At 48.2% G+C, this 25,782-nt stretch overlaps 1 protein-coding gene across 1 annotated transcript; it reads left to right on the forward strand.

Moving 5' to 3' along the window:
- Positions 1 to 25,063, forward strand: LOC139569903 (protein jagged-1b-like). The gene is made up of 5 exons (XM_071391227.1): positions 1 to 185; positions 385 to 633; positions 12,576 to 12,707; positions 14,002 to 14,152; positions 21,572 to 25,063. Exons 2-5 carry the CDS (start codon positions 385 to 387, stop codon positions 22,135 to 22,137), a joined length of 1,098 nt encoding a protein of 365 aa, XP_071247328.1. The 5' UTR covers positions 1 to 185; the 3' UTR covers positions 22,138 to 25,063.
- The last annotated feature ends 719 nt before the right edge of the window (positions 25,064 to 25,782 follow it).

The following is a 25,782-nucleotide window of genomic DNA, read 5'->3' on the forward strand; positions in this document are numbered from 1 at the left end:
GACAGGTTAACACAGGCTGTCTGTCTGTCAGGAGAGCCTTCATTGTTCTGATAGTTGTATGTCTTTGCGTCACAGTGACACAGAGAGCGTGCTCGGTGAACGGTCATCTGACCCCTGAAGGAGCTAAGTGGGACGAGGACTGCAACACCTGTCAGTGTTTTAATGGGAAGGTGTCGTGTACCAGGGTACGTACCAACTACTCTTACCTTTCATCCAACTGGGTTTTCTCTCAAACAACCTTGCCTGGTGCAATGGAACCAATGGAATAGTCACAAAAGTGCAACCTGCCTATCTGACATCAAATAAATACTACTTGAACCCAGGTAGGGTTCTGAGTCTTTTTGTCTGGATCTTGATTGGGTATTTTGTCTCGTTGTGTTCCAGATGTGGTGTGGTCCTAAGTCGTGCCGGGTCAGCGGTGGGGTCAAAGGTCGAGGGGGCGGGGCCGGGTGTCGGTCTGGTCAGAGCTGTGTACCAATCAGGGAGGAGCAGTGTTTTGTCCGGCCGTGTCTGAATCTTGGGGAGTGCCACCCCTCCTCCCCACCAACCACCAAATGTCACCCCAGCTCCGGTTACCACGACAACAGCTGCTCCAACATCACGTTTACGTTCACCAAAGAGACCATGCCCAGGGTGAGTCACAGTCCTTCTCCCTCCTCTTCTACTGTTCAACTCAAACCCCTATTCCATATAGTGCACTACGCTGTCTCTTAACTGTCCTCCTCCACCCAGCTGCTCAGCCCTCCTCTCTCAGCCCCCCTCTCTCAGTCCTCCTCTCCCAGCCCTCCTCTCTCAGCCCTCCTCTCTCAGCCCCCCTCTCTCAGCCCCCCTCTCTCAGCCCTCCTCTCTCAGTCCTCCTCTCCCAGCCCTCCTCTCTCAGCCCTCCTCTCTCAGCCCCCCTCTCTCAGCCCTCCTCTCTCAGCCCCCCTCTCTCAGCCCTCCTCTCTCAGCCCTCCTCTCTCAGCCCTCCTCTCTCAGCCCTCCTCTCTCAGCCCTCCTCTCTCAGCCCTCCTCTCTCAGCCCCCCTCTCTCAGTCCTCCTCTCTCAGCCCCCCTCTCCCAGCCCTCCTCTCTCAGCCCTCCTCTCTCAGCCCCCCTCTCTCAGCCCTCCTCTCTCAGCCCCCCTCTCTCAGTCCTCCTCTCTCAGCCCCCCTCTCTCAGCCCTCCTCTCTCAGCCCTCCTCTCTCAGCCCTCCTCTCCCAGCCCTCCTCTCTCAGCCCTCCTCTCCCAGCCCTCCTCTCCCAGCCCTCCTCTCTCAGCCCTCCTCTCTCAGCCCTCCTCTCTCAGCCCCCCTCTCTCAGTCCTCCTCTCTCAGCCCCCCTCTCCCAGCCCTCCTCTCTCAGCCCTCCTCTCTCAGCCCCCCTCTCTCAGCCCTCCTCTCTCAGCCCCCCTCTCTCAGTCCTCCTCTCTCAGCCCCCCTCTCTCAGCCCTCCTCTCTCAGCCCTCCTCTCCCAGCCCTCCTCTCTCAGCCCTCCTCTCTCAGCCCTCCTCTCCCAGCCCTCCTCTCTCAGCCCTCCTCTCTCAGCCCTCCTCTCTCAGCCCTCCTCTCTCAGCCCCCCTCTCTCAGTCCTCCTCTCTCAGCCCCCCTCTCCCAGCCCTCCTCTCTCAGCCCCCCTCTCCCAGCCCTCCTCTCTCAGCCCTCCTCTCTCAGCCCCCCTCTCTCAGCCCTCCTCTCTCAGCCCTCCTCTCCCAGCCCTCCTCTCTCAGCCCTCCTCTCTCAGCCCTCCTCTCTCAGCCCTCCTCTCCCAGCCCTCCTCTCTCAGCCCCCCTCTCTCAGCCCCCCCTCTCTCAGCCCTCCTCTCTCAGCCCTCCTCTCCCAGCCCTCCTCTCCCAGCCCCCCTCTCTCAGCCCCCCCTCTCTCAGCCCTCCTCTCTCAGCCCCCCTCTCTCAGCCCTCCTCTCCCAGCCCTCCTCTCTCAGCCCTCCTCTCCCAGCCCTCCTCTCTCAGCCCTCCTCTCTCAGCCCTCCTCTCCCAGCCCTCCTCTCTCAGCCCTCCTCTCCCAGCCCTCCTCTCTCAGCCCCCCTCTCTCAGCCCTCCTCTCTCAGCCCTCCTCTCTCAGCCCTCCTCTCTCAGCCCCCCTCTCTCAGCCCTCCTCTCTCAGCCCTCAGCCCTCTGCCCTGCTCCTCTGTCACTCTCTAACTCAATATGGCTGAGTTTACACAGGCAGCCCAATTCTGATCTTTTGACCAAATATCAGCAGAAGAGACATGATCTGATTGGTCAAGACAAAAGAGTGGAAAAATATCAAAATTAGACTGCCTGTGTAAACGCAGCCAACTGTGACAGACCGGGTTCTGAACAAACATACACCTCGCTCTGAGCTAAACCAGCTACTCATCCCAAACCTCGCTCTGAGTTAAACCAGCAACTCATCCCAAACCTCGCTCTGAGCTAAACCAGCAACTCATCCCAAACCTCGCTCTGAGCTAAACCAGCTACTCATCCCAAACCTCGCTCTGAGCTAAACCAGCTACTCATCCCAAACCTCGCTCTGAGCTAAACCAGCAACTCATCCCAAACCTCGCTCTGAGCTAAACCAGCTACTCATCCCAAACCTCGCTCTGAGCTAAACCAGCTACTCATCCCAAACCTCGCTCTGAGCTAAACCAGCTACTCATCCCAAACCTCGCTCTGAGCTAAACCAGCAACTCATCCCAAACCTCGCTCTGAGCTAAACCAGCAACTCATCCCAAACCTCGCTCTGAGCTAAACCAGCTACTCATCCCAAACCTCGCTCTGAGCTAAACCAGCAACTCATCCCAAACCTCGCTCTGAGCTAAACCAGCTACTCATCCCAAACCTCGCTCTGAGCTAAACCAGCTACTCATCCCAAACCTCGCTCTGAGCTAAACCAGCTACTCATCCCAAACCTCGCTCTGAGCTAAACCAGCTACTCATCCCAAACCTCGCTCTGAGCTAAACCAGCTACTCATCCCAAACCTCGCTCTGAGCTAAACCAGCAACTCATCCCAAACCTCGCTCTGAGCTAAACCAGCAACTCATCCCAAACCTCGCTCTGAGCTAAACCAGCTACTCATCCCAAACCTCGCTCTGAGCTAAACCAGCTACTCATCCCAAACCTCGCTCTGAGCTAAACCAGCTACTCATCCCAAACCTCGCTCTGAGCTAAACCAGCTACTCATCCCAAACCTCGCTCTGAGCTAAACCAGCTACTCATCCCAAACCTCGCTCTGAGCTAAACCAGCTACTCATCCCAAACCTCGCTCTGAGCTAGACCAGCTACTCATCCCAAACCTCGCTCTGAGCTAAACCAGCTACTCATCCCAAACCTCGCTCTGAGCTAAACCAGCAACTCATCCCAAACCTCGCTCTGAGCTAAACCAGCTACTCATCCCAAACCTCGCTCTGAGCTAAACCAGCTACTCATCCCAAACCTCGCTCTGAGCTAAACCAGCAACTCATCCCAAACCTCGCTCTGAGCTAAACCAGCAACTCATCCCAAACCTCGCTCTGAGCTAAACCAGCAACTCATCCCAAACCTCGCTCTGAGCTAAACCAGCTACTCATCCCAAACCTCGCTCTGAGCTAAACCAGCTACTCATCCCAAACCTCGCTCTGAGCTAAACCAGCTACTCATCCCAAACCTCGCTCTGAGCTAAACCAGCAACTCATCCCAAACCTCGCTCTGAGCTAAACCAGCAACTCATCCCAAACCTCGCTCTGAGCTAAACCAGCAACTCATCCCAAACCTCGCTCTGAGCTAAACCAGCTACTCATCCCAAACCTCGCTCTGAGCTAAACCAGCTACTCATCCCAAACCTCGCTCTGAGCTAAACCAGCTACTCATCCCAAACCTCGCTCTGAGCTAAACCAGCAACTCATCCCAAACCTCGCTCTGAGCTAAACCAGCAACTCATCCCAAACCTCGCTCTGAGCTAAACCAGCTACTCATCCCAAACCGGTTAGGGAAAGTTTTCCACTCTAACTTTCTCTTGAAGGTTCAGTCAGTTTCCGTTATAGGAATCCAAAAAGGGGACTTTCTTCATTTGTGTCCCTGTGCTGTTTCCATCCAAATCAGATCACATTTTATTTGTCACATGCGTTGTGAACAGCAGGTGTAGTGTAACAGTGAAATGATTCCTTCCCAACAACGCAGAGAGAAAAATATAGAACAATTATAACACAGGGAATAAATACACAATGAGTAACGATAAGTAGTAACTATATACACGGTGTACCAGTACAGAATCGATGTGCAGGGGTACGAGGTCATTGAGGTAGATACTGTACATAGACAGTGCATTTGGAAAGTATTCAGACCCCTTGACTTTTTCCACATTTTATGTTACAGCCTTTTTCTAAAATGGATTAAATCTATACACAATACCCCATAATGACATCACAATACCCCATAATGACATCACAATACCCCATAATGACATCACAATACCCCATAATGACATCACAATACCCCATAATGACATCACAATACCCCATAATGACAAAGCAAAAACTGTTTTTTAGACATATCACATAAGTATTCAGACCCTTTACTCAGTACTTTTTTGAAGCACCTTTGGCAGCGATTACAGCCTCCAGTCTTCTTGGGTATGACGCTACAAGCTTGGCACACCTGTATTTGGGGTGTTTCTCCCATTCTTCTCCGCCGATCCTCTCAAGCTCTGTCAGGTTGGATGGGAGCATCCCTGCACAGCTATTTTAAGGTCTCTCCAGAAATGTTCGATCAGGTTCAAGTCCTGGCTCTGGCTGGGCCACTCAAGGACATGCAGAGACTTGTCCCGAAGACACTCCTGCGTTGTCTTGGCTGTGTGCTTTGGGTCGTTGTCCTTTTGGAAGGTGAACCTTCGCCCCAGTCTGAGGTCCTGTGTGCTCTGGAGCAGGATTTTAATCAAGGATCTCTCTGTACTTTGGTCCGTTCATCTTTCCCTCGATCCTGACTAGTCCTCCAGTCCCTGCCACTGAAAAACATCCCCACAACATGATGCTGCCACCACCACCATGCTTCACCATAGGGATGCCACCACCACCATGCTTCACCTGTCTGAATGGTGCCAGGTTCCCTCTGCTAAACCACTCGTAGAGGACGAGGAGAGACTGTCTGAAGCGAAAGCTGTCACGCTTGTTAGGCAACTGCAGAGTGATGACGCTTTGTGTGTTGACGGAGTCGCCAGCGGTCCTGTTAGATTCACATGATCTCCTCTGTGTTCCGACATTCATCTTACAATAATCCCACATTGCGGTCACAGTATTAACTCATTCTCTTGACAGCTGTTATGGATGATGTAGTTTGGGTTTCAGAGGAAGAACACCCATAAAACCTCTATACCCAGGCGGTGTCAGAGGAAGGCCCTACAAAATGATCAAAGACTCCAACCACCCCAAGTCCTAGACTGTTCTCTCTGCTACCGCACGGCGAGCCGCACTGCTGAACCAAGTCTGGAACCAACAGGACCCGGAACAGCTTCTACCTCCAAGTCTGGAACCAACAGGACCCTGAACAGATTCTACCTCCAAGTCTGGAACCAACAGGACCCTGAACAGATTCTACCTCCAAGTCTGGAACCAACAGGACCCTGAACAGCTTCTACCTCCAAGTCTGGAACCAACAGGACCCTGAACAGATTCTACCTCCAAGTCTGGAACCAACAGGACCCTGAACAGCTTCTACCTCCAAGTCTGGAACCAACAGGACCCTGAACAGCTTCTACCTCCAAGTCTGGAACCAACAGAACCCTGAACAGATTCTACCTCCATAAGACTGATAAATAGTTAGTCCGGGTACCAATTGGTTAACTATTTAAACTATCTGCGTTGACCTTTTTTGTTACCAACTCTTGACTCATCACATGCTGCTACTGTTTATTATCTATCCTGTTGCCTAGTTACTGGTGCCCTACCTACAGAGCTTTCTGAAAGTATTCAGACCCCTGTATATAGCCTTCACATGGACTCTGTACCGTAACACCCTGTATATAGCCTCCACATGGACTCTGTACCGTAACACCCTGTATATAGCCTCCACATTGGTTCTGTACCGTAACACCCTGTATATAGCCTCCACATTGACTCTGTACTGGTACCCCCTGTATATAGCCTCCACATGGACTCTGTACCGTAACACCCTGTATATAGCCTCCACATTGACTCTGTACCGTAACACCCTGTATATAGCCTCCACATTGACTCTGTACCGTAACACCCTGTATATAGCCTCCACATTGACTCTGTACCGTAACACCCTGTATATAGCCTCCACATGGACTCTGTACCGTAACACCCTGTATATAGCCTCCACATGGACCCTGTACCGTAACACCCTGCCAGCAGCATACCACCCTGCATACCACTGCTGGCTTGCTTCTGAAGCTAAGCAGGGTTGGTCCTGGTCAGTCCCTGGATGGGAGACCAGATGCTGCTGGAAGTGGTGTTGGAGGGCCAGTAGGAGGCACTCTTTCCTCTGGTCTAAAAAAAAAAAAAAATATCCCAATGCCCCAGGGCAGTGATTGGGGACACTGCCCTGTGTAGGGTGCCGTCTTTCGGATGGGACGTTAAACGGGTGTCCTGACTCTCTGAGGTCATTAAAGATCCCATGGCACTTATCGTAAGAGTAGGGGTGTTAACCCCGGTGTCCTGGCTAAATTCCCAATCTGGCCCTCAAACCATCATGGTCACCTAATAATCCCCAGTTTACAATTGGCTCATTCATCCCCCTCCTCTCCCCTGTAACTATTCCCCAGGTCGTTGCTGCAAATGAGAACGTGTTCTCAGTCAACTTACCTGGTAAAATAACGGTAAATAAAAAAATAAAAAATAAAATATAGCCTCCACACTGACTCTGTACCGTAACACCCTGTATATAGCCTCCACATTGACTCTGTACCGTAACACCCTGTATATAGCCTCCACACTGACTCTGTACCGGGCCCCCCTGTATATAGCCTCCACATTGACTCTGTACCGTAACACCCTGTATATAGCCTCCACATTGACTCTGTACCGTAACACCCTGTATATAGCCTCCACACTGACTCTGTACCGGGCCCCCCTGTATACAGTGGGGCAAAAAAGTATTTAGTCAGCCACCAATTGTGCAAGTTCTCCCACTTAAAAAGATGAGAGAGGCCTGTAATTTTCATCATAGGTACACTTCAACTATGACAGACAAAATGAGAAAAAAAAATCCAGAAAATCACATTGTAGGATTTTTTATGAATTTATTTGCAAATTATGGTGGAAAATAAGTATTTGATCACCTACAAACAAGCAAGTTTTCTGGCTCTCATAGACCTGTAACTTCTTCTTTAAGAGGCTCCTCTGTCCTCCACTCGTTACCTGTATTAATGGCACCTGTTTGAACTTGTTATCAGTATAAAAGACACCTGTCCACAACCTCAAACAGTCACACCCCAAACTCCACTATGACCATGACCAAAGAGCTGTCAAAGGACACCAGAAACAAAATTGTAGACCTGCACCAGGCTGGGAAGACTGAATCTGCAATAGGTAAGCAGCTTGGTTTGAAGAAATCAACTGTGGGAGCAATTATTAGGAAATGGAAGACATACAAGACCACTGATAATCTCCCTCGATCTGGGGCTCCACGCAAGATCTCACCCCGTGGGGTCAAAATGATCACAAGAACGGTGAGCAAAAATCCCAGAACCACACGGGGGGACCTAGTGAATGACCTGCAGAGAGCTGGGACCAAAGTAACAAAGCCTACCATCAGTAACACACTACGCCGCCAGGGACTCAAATCCTGCAGTGCCAGACGTGTCCCCCTGCTTAAGCCAGTACATGTCCAGGCCCATCTGAAGTTTGCTAGAGAGCATTTGGATGATCCAGAAGAAGATTGGGAGAATGTCATATGGTCAGATGAAACCAAAATAGAACTTTTTGGTAAAAACTCAACTCGTCGTGTTTGGAGGACAAAGAATGCTGAGTTGCATCCAAAGAACACCATACCTACTGTGAAGCATGGGGGTGGAAACATCATGCTTTGGGGCTGTTTTTCTGCAAAGGGACCAGGACGACTGATCCGTGTAAAGGAAAGAATGAATGGGGCCATGTATCGTGAGATTTTGAGTGAAAACCTCCTTCCATCAGCAAGGGCATTGAAGATGAAACGTGGCTGGGTCTTTCAGCATGACAATGATCCCAAACACACCGCCCGGGCAACGAAGGAGTGGCTTCGTAAGAAGAATTTCAAGGTCCTGGAGTGGCCTAGCCAGTCTCCAGATCTCAACCCCATAGAAAATCTTTGGAGGGAGTTGAAAGTCCGTGTTGCCCAGAAACAGCCCCAAAACATCACTGCTCTAGAGGAGATCTGCATGGAGGAATGGGCCAAAATACCAGCAACAGTGTGTGAAAACCTTGTGAAGACTTACAGAAAACGTTTGACCTCTGTCATTGCCAACAAAGGGTATATAACAAAGTATTGAGAAACTTTTGTTATTGACCAAATACTTATTTTCCACCATAATTTGCAAATAAATTCATAAAACATCCTACAATGTGATTTTCTGGATTTTTTTTCCTCATTTTGTCTGTCATAGTTGAAGTGTACCTATGATGAAAATTACAGGCCTCTCTCATCTTTTTATGTGGGAGAACTTGCACAATTGGTGGCTGACTAAATACTTTTTTGCCCCACTGTATAGCCTCCACATTGACTCTGTACCGTAACACCCTGTATATAGCCTCCACACTGACTCTGTACCGGGCCCCCCTGTATATAGCCTCCACATTGACTCTGTACCGTAACACCCTGTATATAGCCTCCACATTGACTCTGTACCGGGGCCTCCTGTATATAGCCTCCACATTGACTCTGTACCGTAACACCCTGTATATAGCCTCCACACTGACTCTGTACCGGTACCCCCTGTATATAGCCTCCACATTGACTCTGTACCGTAACACCCTGTATATAGCCTCCACATTGCCTCTGTACCGGGACCCCCTGTATATAGCCTCCACATTGACTCAGTACCGGGGCCTCCTGTATATAGCCTCCACATTGACTCTGTACCGTAACACCCTGTATATAGCCTCCACATTGACTCTGTACCGTAACACCCTGTATATAGCCTCCACACTGACTCTGTACCGGGCCCCCCTGTATATAGCCTCCACATTGACTCTGTACCGTAACACCCTGTATATAGCCTCCACATTGACTCTGTACCGGGGCCTCCTGTATATAGCCTCCACATTGACTCAGTACCGGTTCCCCCTGTATATAGCCTCCACATTGACTCTGTACCGGGGCCTCCTGTATATAGCCTCTACATTGACTCTGTACCGTAACACCCTGTATATAGCCTCCACATTGACTCTGTACCGTAACACCCTGTATATAGCCTCCACACTGACTCTGTACCGGGCCCCCCTGTATATAGCCTCCACATTGACTCTGTACCGTAACACCCTGTATATAGCCTCCACAGTGACTCTGTACCGTAATACCCTGTATATAGCCTCCACATTGACTCTGTACCTTAACAACCTGTATAGAGCCTCCACATTGACTCAGTACCGTAACACCCTGTATATAGCCTCATTTTGTTATTGTAACATTTACCAAGTAGACTAAAACAAAAAGTTTTCTTAACTCTTCTTGAGCTGCACTGTTGGTTAAGGGCTTGTAAAGTAAGCATTTCACGGTAAAGTCTACACTTGTGACAAAGTTTGTTTTGAAAATGAAAAATCGAAAACAGGTTTAGAAATGTTTGCGAATGTATAAAAAAAAAACGTATTTACATAAGTATTCAGACCCTTTGCTATGAGACTCGAAATTGAGCTCAGGTGCATCCTGTTTCCATTGATCATCCTTGAGATGTTTCTAAACTCAGAAAAAAACGAAACATCCCTTTTTCAGGACCCTGTCTTTCAAAGATAATTTGTAAAAATCAAAATAACTTCACAGATCTTCATTGTAAAAGGTTTAAACACTGTTTCCCATGCTTGTTCAATGAACCATAAATAGTTAATGAACATGAACCTGTGGAACGGTCGTTAAGACACTAACAGCTTACAGACCGTAGGCAATTAAGGTCACAGTTATGAAAACTTAGAACACTAAAGAGGCCTTTCTACTGACTCTGAAAAACAAGCACACAGCCAAGACAACGCAGTTGTGGCTTCAGGACAAGTCTCTGAATGTCCTTGAGTGGCCCAGCCAGAGCCTGGACCTGAACCCGATCTAACATCTCTGGAGAGACCGGAAAATAGTTGTGCAGCAACTCTCCCCATCCAACCTGACAGAGCTTGAGAGGATCTGCAGAGAATAATGGGAGAAACTCCCCAAATACAGGTGTGACAAGCTTGTAGCTTCATACCCAAGATGATTCAAGGCTGTAATTGCTGCCAAAGGTGCTTCAACAAAGTACTGAGTAGAGGGTCTGAATAGTTATGCAAATTTATATTTCTTTTTTTTTATATATATACATTTAGAAAAACCTGTGTTTTTGCTTTGTCATTATGGGGTATTGTGATGTCATTATGGGGTATTGTGATGTCATTATTGGGTATTGTGTGTAGATTGATGAGGGGGGAAAAACAATTTAGTCAATTTTAGAACAAAGTCAAGGGGTCTGAATGTTCTTGATGTTTTACGTTATACACTGAGGATATTTTTGAAGTATTCTGCATGCAGAGTCTCAATTTGGTGTTTGTCCCATTTTGTGAATTCTTGGTTGGTGAGCGGACCCCAGACCCCACAACCATAAAGGGTCAATGGGTTCTATAAATGATTCTAGTATTTTTAGCCAGATCCTAATTGGTAGGTCAATTTCATGTTCCTTTTGATGGCATAGAAGGCCCTTCTTGCCTTGTCTCTCAGATCGTTCACAGCTTTTGTGGAAGTTACCTGTGGCGCTGATGTTTAGGCCGAGGCATGTATAGTTTTTCAGTCAGGGCCCAGGTCTGACAGAATCTGTGCAGAAGATCTAGGTGCAGCAAACAGTAGACATTTGACTTCAGATTCTAGTAGGGTGAGGCTGGGTGCTGCAGACTGTTCTAGTGCTGTCGCCAATTCGTTGATATATGTTGAAGAGGGTGGGGCTTAAGCTGCATCCTTGTCTCACCCCACGGCCCTGTGGAAATATGTCTTTTGCCAATTTTAACCACACGCTTGTTTGTGTACATGGATTTTAATGTTTTTCCCCCAACACCACTTAAAAAAAATTGTATAACAGACCCTTTTGCCAAATTGAGTCAAAAGCTTTTTTGAAGTAAACAAAGCGTGAGAAGACTTTGTTTTGGTTTATTTGTTTGTCAATTAGTGTGTGCAGGGTGAATACGTGGTCTGTCGTATGGTCATTTGGTAAAAAAGTCAACTTGACATTTGCTCAGTACATTGTTTTCATTGACGAAATGTACGAGTCTGCTGTTGACAATAATGCAGAGTATTTTCCCAAGGTTGCTGTTGACGAATATGTCCCACCGTAGTTATTGGTGTCAAATTTGTCTCCACTTTTGTGGATTGGGGTGATCAGACTTTGGTTCCAAATATTGGGGAAGATGCCAGAGCTGAGGATGATGTTAAAGAGTTTAAGTATAGCCAATTGGAATTTGTGGTCTGTATATTTTATCATTTAATTTAGGATACCATCAACACGACAGGCCTTTTTGGGTTGGAGGGTTTGTATTTTGTCCTGTAGTTCATTCAATGTAATTGGATAATCCAGTGGGTTCTGGGAGTCTTTAATAGTTGATTCTAAGATCTGTATTTGATCATGTTTTTGCTATTAGTTCTTTGTTACAGGACCAAAAAGATTGGAGAAGTGGTTTATCCACACATCTCCGTTTTGGATAGATAACTCTTCGTGTTGTTGTTTGTTTAGTGTTTTCCAATTTTCACAGAAGTGGTTAGAATCGATGGATTCTTTAATTACATTGAGCTGATTTCTGACGTTCTGTTTATTTTTACCAAAGTGTATTTCTGTATTGTTTTAATGGTTCACCATAGTGAAGGCGTAGACTCAGATTTTCTGGGTCTCTATGTTTTTGGTTGGATAGGTTTCTCAATTTGTCTTAGGTTTTTGCTTTCTCCATCAAACCATTTGTCACTGTTGTTCATTTTCTTAAGTTGTCTGCTTTAAATGTTTAGATTAGATAGCTTCCCTGTTTGTTTTCTACTGCCAAGTTTACACTGTTACAGTGGAACATTTTGTCCAGGAAGTTGTCTAAAAGGGATTGAATTTGTTGTTGCCTAATTGTGTTTTGGTTGGTTTCCACACTACTTTCCTTCCATCTGTAGCATTTCATGATTTGAGTTTTGCTCTGTTCAGGTAGACTGTCTCTCTCTCCAGTGTATAACTTTCCCTCTCTCCTCTCTCTGTCTCTCTCTCCAGTGTGTAACTTTCTCTCTCTCCTCTCTCTGTCTCTCTCTCCAGTGTGTAACTTTCTCTCTCTCCTCTCTCTGTCTCTCTCTTCAGTGTGTAACGTTCCCTCTCTCCTCTCTCTCTCCAGTGTGTAACGTTCTCTCTCTCCTCTCTCTGTCTCTCTCTCCAGTGTGTAACTCTCTCCTCTCTCTCTCTGTCTCTCTCTCCAGTGTGTAACTCTCTCCTCTCTCTCTCTCTCTCTCTTCAGGGTCTGAGTATCGAGGCAGTGTGTAAGCAGCTGAGACAACTGTATGTGCTGAATAATGTGTCCTCTGAGTATTCTGTTTCCATAACCTGTGACCCTTCAACCTCCGCCAGCAACGAGATCCATCTCAGCATCGTAAGTCACTTCCTGTCACCTGTGTGAGTGTGTCTTGGGGTTAAAAGCAAAAAAATACACATTTCTGTGGACTGTAAGGAAAATGAAACATAGTGTCTGCAAAAGTAAAGCATGAAGGATCTCCCTTAGTCTTCATAAGTCTGTCACCCTTTTCACACTACGTAGCCAAGCAGAGCTGGGCTGGCCTGGTTACGCCATAGACAGACGTGCATTATTTTTTCAATTTGTGTTCTATTTAATTGTATTTGTCACCGTGCTCTGGATAATAGTTACAGATTAGATACGGTGGCTGGCTGTTGTGAGATTTGGTGTTTCGCTGAAGCCAGAAAACAACAAAACCCAGTTTAACCTGATAGACATAACCTGATAGACATAACCTGATAGACATAACCCGATAGACATAACCCGATAGACATAACCCGATAGACATAACCCGATAGACATAACCCGATAGACATAACCCGATAGACATAACCCGATAGACATAACCCGATAGACATAACCCGATAGACATAACCCGATAGACATAATCTGAAAACACTGTGTATCAAGACCTCCAATAACCTTTTTTTCCGTTTTCTTGGTTTTCCGTCATCTGGGCCTGTATTCATAAAACATCTCCTGCTGATCTAGAATCAGATATTGCCTTTTAGCTCATAATGAGTAAGATTAAATGGCGATGGGGACCTGAGCCTAGATCAGTACTCCTATTATGAATACGGGCCCTGATGAAGCAGAAACACCACACTTTTCCCAGTGTTTTGTAGGAGGGGACACGGTTATTCCAACATCCCAACAGACATTAGTTAGTATTCCAATACTTGCAAGAGTAATCATAAAAAATTATGTTAACAATGAAAAGGCTTTCTCTAATTTATCTTTGTGGCATTGCTGCACGCAATTATATTATGATGTAAGCAAGCGGCAGCCAAGTCGCTCAGGCTACGCAGAAAGCCAGTCTGCGTAGCCTGACTGGCTACGCAGACCTGACTGGCTACGCAGACCTGACTGGCTACGCAGATACATTTTCTACTATTCGGATATCCAAAAATGTCATATTATTCGAATAGTGAAATGATTTCAAATACCCCCTCCCTAGTGTTTTTCTATCAGTATACAGAAGATACAGCTCACCTGTAAAGGACATAACAGATACCCAACCAGTATACTCCCCTCTCTCTCGCTTCTCTCTCTCACCCCAGTACACAGTAGACCAGTGGATGGACAGATCCCCTATAAAGGGGATAAGAGATATCCAACCATTATAACCTCCCCCTCTCTCTTCTCTCTTCAGTATACAGAGGACCACCTGATGGACAGATCCACTATAAAGGAGATAACAGATAGGATCATCGATCTGGTGTCTAAACCCCATGGCAATAACAGCATCATCACCGCCATCGCCAAGGTCCATGTGCAGCGGAGGCCTAGCGTCAGCCAGACGGGTACGATTCATTCTCTCACTCACACACACACACACACACACACACACACACACACACACACACACACACACACACACACACACACACACACACACACACACACACACACAGATACAGCCAGACAGGTACCAATCACACATGTACATGTTAGTCATTTAGCAGACGCTCTTATCCAGAGCCACTTAAAGTTACTGCATTCACCTTAAGATAAGTGGTTGTCTCACCAAGCTATCACAGACATAGAAATTAAATGTGTCCTCAATAACGTAGCTGCCAGTAGAGTCCGAGCTAGAAGGGTGGGGGAGGGGGGGTCAGGTGAAAGTGCTGGTTAAGTGTTTACTTTGTATTATCTTTGGGGGTGGGGTCGAGGTGAGGAGGAGGATTATTTAAGATACTGTTTGAAGAGGTCGGGTTTCAGACGTTTTTCAGAAGATGGACAGGGACTCTGCTGTCCTAGTTTCAGGGGGAAGATGGACAGGGACTCTGCTGTCCTAGTTTCAGGGGGAAGATGGACAGGGACTCTGCTGTCCTAGCTTCAGGGGGAAGATGGGCAGGGACTCTGCTGTCCTAGCTTCAGGGGGAAGATGGACAGGGACTCTGCTGTCCTAGTTTCAGGGGGAAGATGGGCAGGGACTCTGCTGTCCTAGCTTCAGGGGGAAGATGGACAGGGACTCTGCTGTCCTAGTTTCAGGGGGAAGATGGGCAGGGACTCTGCTGTCCTAGCTTCAGGGGGAAGATGGGCAGGGACTCTGCTGTCCTAGTTTCAGGGGGAAGATGGACAGGGACTCTGCTGTCCTAGTTTCAGGGGGAAGATGGACAGGGACTCTGCTGTCCTAGTTTCAGGGGGAAGATGGACAGGGACTCTGCTGTCCTAGTTTCAGGGGGAAGATGGGCAGGGACTCTGCTGTCCTAGCTTCAGGGGGAAGATGGGCAGGGACTCTGCTGTCCTAGTTTCAGGGGGAAGATGGACAGGGACTCTGCTGTCCTAGTTTCAGGGGGAAGATGGGCAGGGACTCTGCTGTCCTAGTTTCAGGGGGAAGATGGGCAGGGACTCTGCTGTCCTAGCTTCAGGGGGGAAGATGGACAGGGACTCTGCTGTCCTAGCTTCAGGGGGGAAGATGGACAGGGACTCTGCTGTCCTAGTTTCAGGGGGAAGATGGACAGGGACTCTGCTGTCCTAGTTTCAGGGGGAAGATGGACAGGGACTCTGCTGTCCTAGTTTCAGGGGGAAGATGGGCAGGGACCATGCTGTCCTAGCTTCAGGGGGGAAGATGGACAGGGACTCTGCTGTCCTAGCTTCAGGGGGAAGATGGACAGGGACTCTGCTGTCCTAGCTTCAGGGGGGAAGATGGACAGGGACTCTGCTGTCCTAGCTTCAGGGGGGAAGATGGACAGGGACTCTGCTGTCCTAGTTTCAGGGGGAAGATGGACAGGGACTCTGCTGTCCTAGCTTCAGGGGGAAGATGGACAGGGACTCTGCTGTCCTAGCTTCAGGGGGAAGATGGACAGGGACTCTGCTGTCCTAGCTTCAGGGGGAAGATGGACAGGGACTCTGCTGTCCTAGTTTCAGGGGGGAAGATGGACAGGGACTCTGCTGTCCTAGCTTCAGGGGGGAAGATGGACAGGGACTCTGCTGTCCTAGCTTCAGGGGGAAGATGGACAGGGACTCTGCTGTCCTAGCTTCAGGGGGAAGATGGACAGGGACTCTGCTGTCCTAGCTTCAGGGGGAAGATGGACAGGGACTCTGCTGTCCTAGTTTCAGGGGGGAAGATGGACAGGGACTCTGCTGTCCTAGCTTCAGGGGGAAGATGGACAGGGACTCTGCTGTCCTAGCTTCAGGGGGGAAGATGGACAGGGACTCTGCTGTCCTAGTTTCAGGGGGAAGATGGACGGGGCTCTGCTGTCCTAGTTTCAGGGGGAAGATGGACAGGGACTGCTGTCCTAGTTTCAGGGGGAAGATGGACAGGGACTCTGCTGTCCTAGTTTCAGGGGGAAGAGGGGCAGGGACTCTGCTGTCCTAGTTTCAGGGGGAAGATGGACAGGGACTCTGCTGTCCTAGCTTCAGGGGGAAGAGGGGCAGGGACTCTGCTGTCCTAGCTTCAGGGGGGAAGATGGACAGGGACTCTGCTGTCCTAGCTTCAGGGGGGAAGATGGACAGGGACTCTGCTGTCCTAGCTTCAGGGGGGAAGATGGACAGGGACTCTGCTGTCCTAGCTTCAGGGGGGAAGATGGACAGGGACTCTGCTGTCCTAGTTTCAGGGGGAAGATGGACAGGGACTGCTGTCCTAGCTTCAGGGGGAAGATGGGATGGGACTGCTGTCCTAGCTTCAGGGGGAAGATGGACAGGGACTCTGCTGTCCTAGCTTCACGGGGAAGATGGACAGGGACTCTGCTGTCCTAGCTTCAGGGGGAAGATGGACATGGACTCTGCTGTCCTAGCTTCAGGGGGAAGATGGACAGGGACTGCTGTCCTAGCTTCAGGGGGAAGATGGACAGGGACTCTGCTGTCCTAGCTTCAGGGGGAAGATGGACAGGGACTCTGCTGTCCTAGCTTCAGGGGGAAGATGGACAGGGACTCTGCTGTCCTAGCTTCAGGGGGAAGATGGACAGGGACTCTGCTGTCCTAGTTTCAGGGGGAAGATGGACAGGGTCTGCTGTCCTAGTTTCAGGGGGAAGATGGACAGGGACTGCTGTCCTAGCTTCAGGGGGAAGATGGACAGGGACTCTGCTGTCCTAGTTTCAGGGGGAAGATGGACAGGGACTGCTGTCCTAGCTTCAGGGGGAAGATGGGACGGGACTGCTGTCCTAGCTTCAGGGGGAAGCTGGTTCCACCATTGAGGTACCAGGACAGAGAAGAGCTTGGGTTGAGCAGGAGCTGCCCTCCCGTAGGGGTGGGAGGGCCGAGAGACCGGAGGTGGCAGAACGGAGTGCTCGGGTTGGGGTGTAGGGTTTGAGCAGAGCCTGAAGCTAGTGAAGGTCAGTTCCTCTTGCTGTTCTGTAGTGAAGCACCATGGTCTAGTAGTGGATCGGAGCTTCAACTGGAAGCCAGTGGAGTGTGAGGAGGAGTGGGGTGAAATGGGAGAATTTGGGAAGGTTGAACACCAGGCGGGCTGCAGTGTTCTTGAGAAGTTGCAGAGGTTTTGATGACACAAGCAGGGAGACCAGCCAACAGAGAGTTGCAGAAGTCCAGACGGGAGAGGACAAGTGCCTGGATTAGGACCTGCGCCGCTTCCTGTTTGAGGTAGGGTCGTACTCTACGGATGTTGTAGAGCATGAACCTGCAGGAGCGAGTCACTGCTTTGATGTTTGCAGAGAACGACAGCGTGTTGTCCAGGGGCACATCAAGGTTCTTTGCACTCTGGGAGGGAGACATTGTGGAGTTGTCAACCGTGACGGACAGGTCTTGGAGCTGGCAGGCCTTCCCCGGGATGAAGAGCAGTTCTGTCTTGTCGACGTCTTCGGCGCCCAGGGAACAGTGGGTTAACTGCCTCGCTCAAGTGTTTTGGAAAGGACAGAAAGAAGGGATACAGATCCATAGGTTTTGACGTCAGATGAGTCGGGTGTTGGGGGAGCAACTCGGTTCATTTTTTGAAGTCAGAGGAGATGCAGCCATTGGTCAAGGATGAGTTGATGAGGGAAGTGAGGAATGGGAGAAGATCTCCAGGGATGGGGTCGAGCGAGCAGGTTGTTGGTCAGACAGACCTCACTAGTCCCAGGATGTCAACTGGAGAGAGGGGAGAAAGAGGTCAAGGCTTAGGGTAGTTCTGTGTGAGTGAGACCAGTGGCCTCAATAGGCTGAGTGAATGAGTGAGACCAGTGGACTCAATAGGCTGAGTGAATGAGTGAGACCAGTGGACTCAATAGGCTGAGTGAATGAGTGAGACCAGTGGACTCAATAGGCTGAGTGAATGAGTGAGACCAGTGGACTCAATAGGCTGAGTGAATGAGTGAGACCAGTGGACTCAATAGGCTGAGTGAATGAGTGAGACCAGTGGACTCAATAGGCTGAGTGAATGAGTGAGACCAGTGGACTCAATAGGCTGAGTGGTTGACAGTAGTGAGTGGTTGACTCTCTGTGTCGTCCACAGAGAGGAGGCAGAAGCTTGAAATTTAGTGGTAGAAATTGGCTTTAGCAGCGGATACAGAGAAAGAGAAGGTAGAGAGGGAGTGAAAGGATGATAGGTCCCCCGGAAGTTTAGTTTTCCTCAATTTTCGCTCAGCTGCCCGCAGCCCTGTTCTGTAAGCTCACAATGAGTCACTCAGCCACGGAGCAGGAGGGGAGGACCGAGCTGGCCGGGAGGAAAGGGGACAGTGCCAGTCATCGGATGCAGAAAGGGAGGAGAGTAGGGTCGAAGATGCAGAATCAGGAGGGAGATGGAGGGAGGGAGAGAGAGAGACTAAGTAGTGATCAGAGACCTGGAGGGAGGTTACAGTGAGATTAGTAGGAGAACAGCCTCTAGTGAAGATGAAGTCAAACACATTACCTGCCTTGTGAATGGAGGAGACTGGGAAAGGTCAAGAGGCAAGGAGGGGAAAGAGGTTTTAAAGAAATGAATCAAAGATTGACGTCGGGAGGTTGAAGTCGCCAAGTACGAAGAGCGTAGAACCTTGAAATTAGCTTATCAAGGTGTCAAGCTTATTGAGGAACTCTCCAAAGGCACCTGGTGGGCGATAAATGACAATGTTAAGCTTGAGTGGACAAGTGACAGTGACAGCATGGAATTAAAATGAGGAGATGGACAGGTGAGTCAGGGAGAAAGGAGAAAATCTCCACTTAGGAGAAATGAGTAGCCCTGTGCCACCGCCGGCGACGACCAGCTGCTCTCGGACTATGAGAGAACACGTAGTCAGATGAAGAGAGAGCAGCTGGAGTAGCAGTGTTCTCTGGGGTGATCCATGTCTCCGTCAGGGCCAGAAAGTCAACAGACTAAATGGCAGCATAGGCTGAGATGAACTCAGTGTTCTTGACCGCAGATCAGGAGTTCCAAACGCTGCCAGAGACCCGTAATTCCACATGGGTTGTGCGTGTAGGGTACACTAAATTAGAAGGGTTGCAGCCAAGGGGTGGGGAGTGTCTGTAAAGCCTACAGGGACAGGTGGGAACAGGTATAGAAAACACAGTTGGCAAAGCTACAAAAGGGCATAATGAGAGTGTGTCTAAATAACTAGGTAAAGATACTCGAGGGAGAGAGAGTGATGTGAAGTAACAACTCGGCAGAACAGTCTTTGTTTCGGCGACGGTCTTAGTTTTACGACAAAACCTCCACTGACAGCTGCCGCTGAGAAACACACACTACATCTACCACACACACACACACACACACACACACACACACACACACACACACACACACACACACACACACACCGGTAAGCACCACAACTGTTGTTGTTTATGATCAGGCTGCCCATACTCTATACCATCTACTGCATCTTGCCTATGCCGTTCTGTACCACCACTCATTCATATATCTTTATGTACATATTCTTTATCCCTTTACACTTGTGTGTATAAGGTAGTAGTTGTGGAATTGTTAGATTACTTGTTGGTTATTACTGCATGGTCGGAACTAGAAGCACAAGCATTTCGCTACACTCGCATTAACATCTGCTAACCATGTGTATGTGACCAATCAAATTTGATTTGCTCTCGCTCTCTGTCTCTCTGTTGGTCTCTTTCTATCTGTCTGTCTGTCGCTCTCTTTGTCTCGCTCTCTTTCGAACTGCACACACTTGTAGTAGGAAGGATGGAAGAGATGAGGGAGAGAGGTTAATAAGAGAGAAAAAAATTGAAAATGACACTGAGGAACTGTCCTGAGTTCTAACCTTCTACTGGAAAAAACATATCTCAATCTGAGTCCTAAATTATCCCCTATCAAGTACACTTCTTTTGACCAGTGCTCATAGGTCCAGTCCTCTATCAGTAATGCAATGCAGGTCTAACAGCCTTGAGCTGTAGCCAGGGTTTCATTCATGTGGAAAGGTTTTGGAACTTGGCTAGGAGTGGAGTGAGGGAGAGGAGGGTGGAGTGAGATGGGGAGAGGAGGATGGAGTGAGGGAGGGAGAGGAGGATGGAGGGAGAGGAGGATGGAGTGAGGGAGGGAGAGGAGGATGGAGGGAGAGGAGGATGGAGTGAGGGAGGGAGAGGAGGATGGAGGGAGAGGAGGATGGAGTGAGGGAGGGAGAGGAGGATGGAGTGAGGGAGGGAGAGGAGGATGGAGTGAGGGAGGGAGAGGAGGATGGGGTGAGGGAGGGAGAGGAGGATGGAGTGAGGGAGGGAGAGGAGGATGGAGTGAGGGAGGGAGAGGAGGATGGAGTGAGGGAGGGAGAGGAGGATGGAGTGAGGGAGGGAGAGGAGGATGGAGGGAGAGGAGGATGGAGTGAGGGAGGGAGAGGAGGATGGAGGGAGAGGAGGGAGAGGAGGATGGAGGGAGAGGAGGATGGAGTGAGGGAGGGAGAGGAGGATGGAGGGAGAGGAGGATGGAGGGAGAGGAGGATGGAGTGAGGGAGGGAGAGGAGGATGGAGGGAGAGGAGGATGGAGTGAGGGAGGGAGAGGAGGATGGAGGGAGAGGAGGATGGAGTGAGGGAGGGAGAGGAGGATGGAGGGAGAGGAGGATGGAGGGAGAGGAGGATGGAGGGAGAGGAGGATGGAGTGAGGGAGGGAGAGGAGGATGGAGGGAGAGGAGGATGGAGTGAGGGAGGGAGAGGAGGATGGAGTGAGGGAGGGAGAGGAGGATGGAGTGAGGGAGGGAGAGGAGGATGGAGTGAGGGAGGGAGAGGAGGATGGAGTGAGGGAGGGAGAGGAGGATGGAGTGAGGGAGGGAGAGGAGGATGGAGTGAGGGAGGGAGAGGAGGATGGAGTGAGGGAGGGAGAGGAGGATGGAGTGAGGGCGGGAGAGGAGGATGGAGTGAGGGCGGGAGAGGAGGATGGAGTGAGGGAGGGAGAGGAGGATGGAGTGAGGGAGGGAGAGGAGGATGGAGTGAGGGGAGGATGGAGTGAGAGGAGGATGGAGGGAGGGAGGGAGAGGAGGATGGAGAGATATGGAGAGATGGGGAGAGGATGATGGAGAGATGGGGAGAGGATGATGGAGAGAGGGAGAGGAGGATGAGAGGCTGCATGTTGCAGACAGAAGAGCAAGACCTTTAGTAGGAGTAGACAGTCTTTATGTTGACGTTTATAACCTTTAGTAGGAGTAGACAGTCTTTATGTTGACGTTTATAACCTTTAGTAGGAGGAAACAGTCTTTATGTTGACGTTTATAACCTTTAGTAGGAGTAGACAGTCTTTATGTTGACGTTTATAACCTTTAGTAGGAGTAGACCTCAAGTTACATGACTTCTATATTTCAGGACAGACTCATTTGTAGTCTTTCTTAACAATGAAATGGTTGACGAATTCCTGTTTCTCTCCTATCCAGACTACCTAGTGCCGCTGCTGTCCTCTGTCTTCATTCTCCTCTGGATCCTGGCGTTGGTCTCAGTCTTCCTCTACTGCGTGCGTCGCCGTCGGAAACATGGCAGTCACCATGGCAACGGAGCCTTGTCGTCCGCGGCAACCGAAGACAACACAACCAACAATGTGCGCGAGCAGCTCAACCAGATCAAGAACCCCATCAACGAGAAACACGCCGGAGGCGGCGGCCATCTTACAACATCGGTGGTCGTCAAGGACTACGAGGATAAGAACTCGATCGTCGCCAAGGTACGGACACACCACCCCCCGGAGGGCGAGGAGGACAACGATAAAGAGAGACATATGGGGAATAAAGGACGCTTCGCCGTTACAGCCAAACAACCTGCCTACACACTGGTGGAGCGGGAAGACCGGGGCCTCAATGGAGGCCTGGGGGCCAACGGGCCCAACGACGGGGACGGCAGGACCACGGTGCAGCCCAGTTCCAAACATCCTAACTGGACTAATAAACAGGACAACAGGGTCCTGGAGACGGCACACAGCATGAACAGGATGGACTACATCGTATAGCAGGAAGTGACATTGGAGGCAGGAAATAAAACGCTGTGTAAAGAATTCCCCTTCCTGGACGTTATGGTCATCCCGGCAACGTGGTCCTTCTGACACGCTCTGTAGACACTGTGTTGCCGTGCAACCCAAACCCTTTGATCATGCTGAAGAGGACCAGGGGGAGTGTTCTGGGATTTGTAGTTTTGTAGTTCCTAAACTGTTACGTCATTATTCTGTGACTACAATTTTTTTGTTTTTTTGGGATATAATGAATCCCTGGGTGCGTCAGATGTGGCACCCTGTTTCCTATTTAGCTCACTACTTTTGACCAGAGCCCTATGGGCCAAGTGTACGTTGTAGGGAATAGGTTGCTCTGTTAGACGTTGCTCCTGATAATTTAACACTGGCAGAAAAGGTTGCTTTGGTTGGCAGGATAAGAGGTGTTGTGTTTTCACATTTCAACACTACACTTATTCCCTAATATAACACACTACTTTTGAGTGGAGCCCTATGGGACCTGGTCTAAAGTAGTGCACTATGTAGGGAATAAGGGTGCCATTTTAGACACACATAGTTTTAATGTATTTCTCTCTCTCTCTCCTCTAGTAGGTATAAACTAGTTTTGTTTGCCTTTTCAGCTTTCATACCACAGCAATGTCATGAAATTAAACCAAAATAAGTACAACTTTAGAATTATTTATTCTTTTAGGGCGGGTGTTGTCCATGTCAGCAGTTGCAATATGAAGAATTTGTGTCGGTTTAGAATGTGTAGATATGTACATTTCTTTTATTTTTATTAATCATTGTGTATATTTTGATTTATTAACTTAAATAATAATCAAGAGCCTTAAGATATAATTCCTTTTTATTTATATGTTCTGTCTCTAGATGGAAGGTTTTGACGGCTTAGTTTCTTTTTTGACGATGAACTTGTTTATTTCTTTCACAAAAAAATTCATTTTTTTTTGTTGTTGCCTGAAATATTTTTATTATTTGTTTGTTTTGTTTTTAATGATTCTACAGCGTCCATTGTTGCTTAGAAGGGAAGAAGAAATTAAAACAAAATACAAATAAATGGTTGCTTTGGGTTGTAAACGATTCAGAGAGTGTAGTGGCAGACATTTTCCTTGTGACTAATTGAACAAAAAGCCTTTAGCAGCATCATAAGTCACTCATCACATACTCAGAAAACAAGTATATCTGCCAATCACGCATCAATCACGCATAAAGTCATAGCTAGACCAAGGACTTGTCCCACAGTGCACCCTATTCCCTATGGGCCCTGGTCAAAAGTAGTGCACCCTATTCCCTATGGGCCCTGGTCAAAAGTAGTGCACCCTATTCCCTATGGGCCCTGGTCAAAAGTAGTGCACCCTATCTCCTATGGGCCCTGGTCAAAAGTAGTGCACCCTATTCCCTCTGGGCCCTGGTCAAAAGTAGTGCACCCTATTCCCTATGGGCCCTGGTCTAAAGTAGTGCACCCTATTCCCTATGGGCCCTGGTCTAAAGTAGTGAACCCTATTCACTATGGGCCCTGGTCAAAAGTAGTGCACCCTATTCCCTATGGGCCCTGGTCAAAAGTAGTGCACCCCATTCCCTATGGGCCCTGGTCAAAAGTAGTGCACCCTATTCCCTATGGGCCCTGGTCAAAAGTAGTGCACCCTATTCCCTATGGGCCCTGGTCAAAAGTAGTGCACCCTATTCCCTATGGGCCCTGGTCAAAAGTAGTGCACCCTATTCCCTATGGGCCCTGGTCTAAAGTAGTGGACCCTATTCCCTATGGGCCCTGGTCTAAAGTAGTGCACCCTATTCCCTATGGGCCCTGGTCAAAAGTAGTGCACCCTATTCCCTATGGGCCCTGGTCTAAAGTAGTGCACCCTATTCCCTATGGACCCTGGTCAAAAGTAGTGCACTATAAAGGGAATAGGGAGCCATTTGGGAGGTAACCCAATCATACTTGAATGGTAGAGGGTCAACAGTCCCGGATCGGTTTGTGCTGTCAAATCCATTGCATGAAACCGAACAGGGCCTGTATTCATACATTCTTTCAGAATAGGAGAGCTGATCTAGGATCAGGTCCTGCCTGTTCATATAAATTGTATTCATTATCTGAAAGGCAAAACTGATCCTAGACCAGCACTATGAATTGTGGGCCCTGGGACTCTTGAGGGGTGTACTACGAAGCAGCATCATTTAGTTAGCTAAATTTGTAATTAATTAACCACCAGACATAACTGGTGATGTTAGTGTCCATATACTTACACCCAGATAATGTTGTCTCATCCTATACTGGTATTTGTGACCATAAATTGGTAGAGAACAAACACCTCAAACGGACCGTTTAAAAAAAAAAAATGCTTCCTGTTTCCTCATTGGCTGCGGTCTACTCACATGAATATATTTTATGCCCACACCATTAAAACACGGAAAAGCTGCTTAACATACTTCATTATTTTTAGGAAGGGAAACTTTCACTCATTTGTAATTAATTATATGTGATATTTCATAAAAATCTAGAAACAGTGGACAATGAGAAAGATAAAACTTGTTTTTTTGGTTGTTGACCCAGTTGGACAATGTTCAAGTTTATTTTTCAAAAAAAGAAAAAAAAAGTTTGTTTTATAAATATTTAGTCAATTTAGCGAGCTAAAGCATTGACCCTGCTTGGTAGTGCTCTATGCTGCCGGAAGACTGTTCTTTTGTTTCTGTTTCAACTATTAAGACGGACATGTTTTCTCTTTACGAGATCATGGCAACATTCATTTCCTGTCCTTTTTTTCCACCCTTGTGTTATGAGAATGTATTATGTGTTGATGTTGCAATTCTGGCAATATTTTGAAAGTCAATATTTATTAAATATTTTTTATGAAAAGATAATTTAAACTGTCACCGTTTTGGAGTCATGTTCTGAGTAAAATATGTGAATGAATAAAACGTTTGATCCTGAGGTTATATAATCAAATCGATAGAAAAATGTATTGTCACATGCTTCATAAACAACCGGTTTAGACTAACAATTAAAATGCTTAAGAGATTAACACTATCCGCCATAGTATTAACACAGCATCTGCACACACACTTCATACTCTGAAAAGTGGAAACATACTGTATCTGTGAAGTAGTTTTGGGCTTTTATACAGTACCCTGAAATCAGTCAGTTTATTGGACCATGGGAAAAATAGCTATTGTGTAAATACTTCAATGTGGTTTTGATTGGATTGAGCCATCGGGGGTCTTTACACTATCCCAGACACTTTTAACCATACAAGTTAGAGAGTATGCATGTGTCCTAAATGGCACCCTATTCCCTAAACAGTGCACTATATAGGTAATAGGGTGCCATAGGGCTCTGGTCTAAAGTAGTGCACTATACAGGGAAACCCCACCTCTTTAAGGAATACCTAGGATAGGATAAAGTAATCCTTCTAACCCCCCCCCCTTAGAGTTAGATGCACTATTGTAAAGTGGTTGTTCCACTGGACATCATAAGGTGAATGCACCAACTTGTAAGTCGCTCTGGATAAGAGCGTCTGCTAAATGACTTAAATGTAAATGTATAGGGTGCCATTACGGAGGCGGGGTCTTGATTCTACTCCAAGATGTTTAGCCAATAACCAGACACGTTAGGGAAGGTTCTGAGACTGAGACTACTGTGGAAACAACTTA

This window comes from Salvelinus alpinus, chromosome 3, assembly GCF_045679555.1.
Source record: "Salvelinus alpinus chromosome 3, SLU_Salpinus.1, whole genome shotgun sequence".
In the NCBI taxonomy this organism is placed as follows: Eukaryota; Metazoa; Chordata; class Actinopteri; order Salmoniformes; family Salmonidae; genus Salvelinus; species Salvelinus alpinus.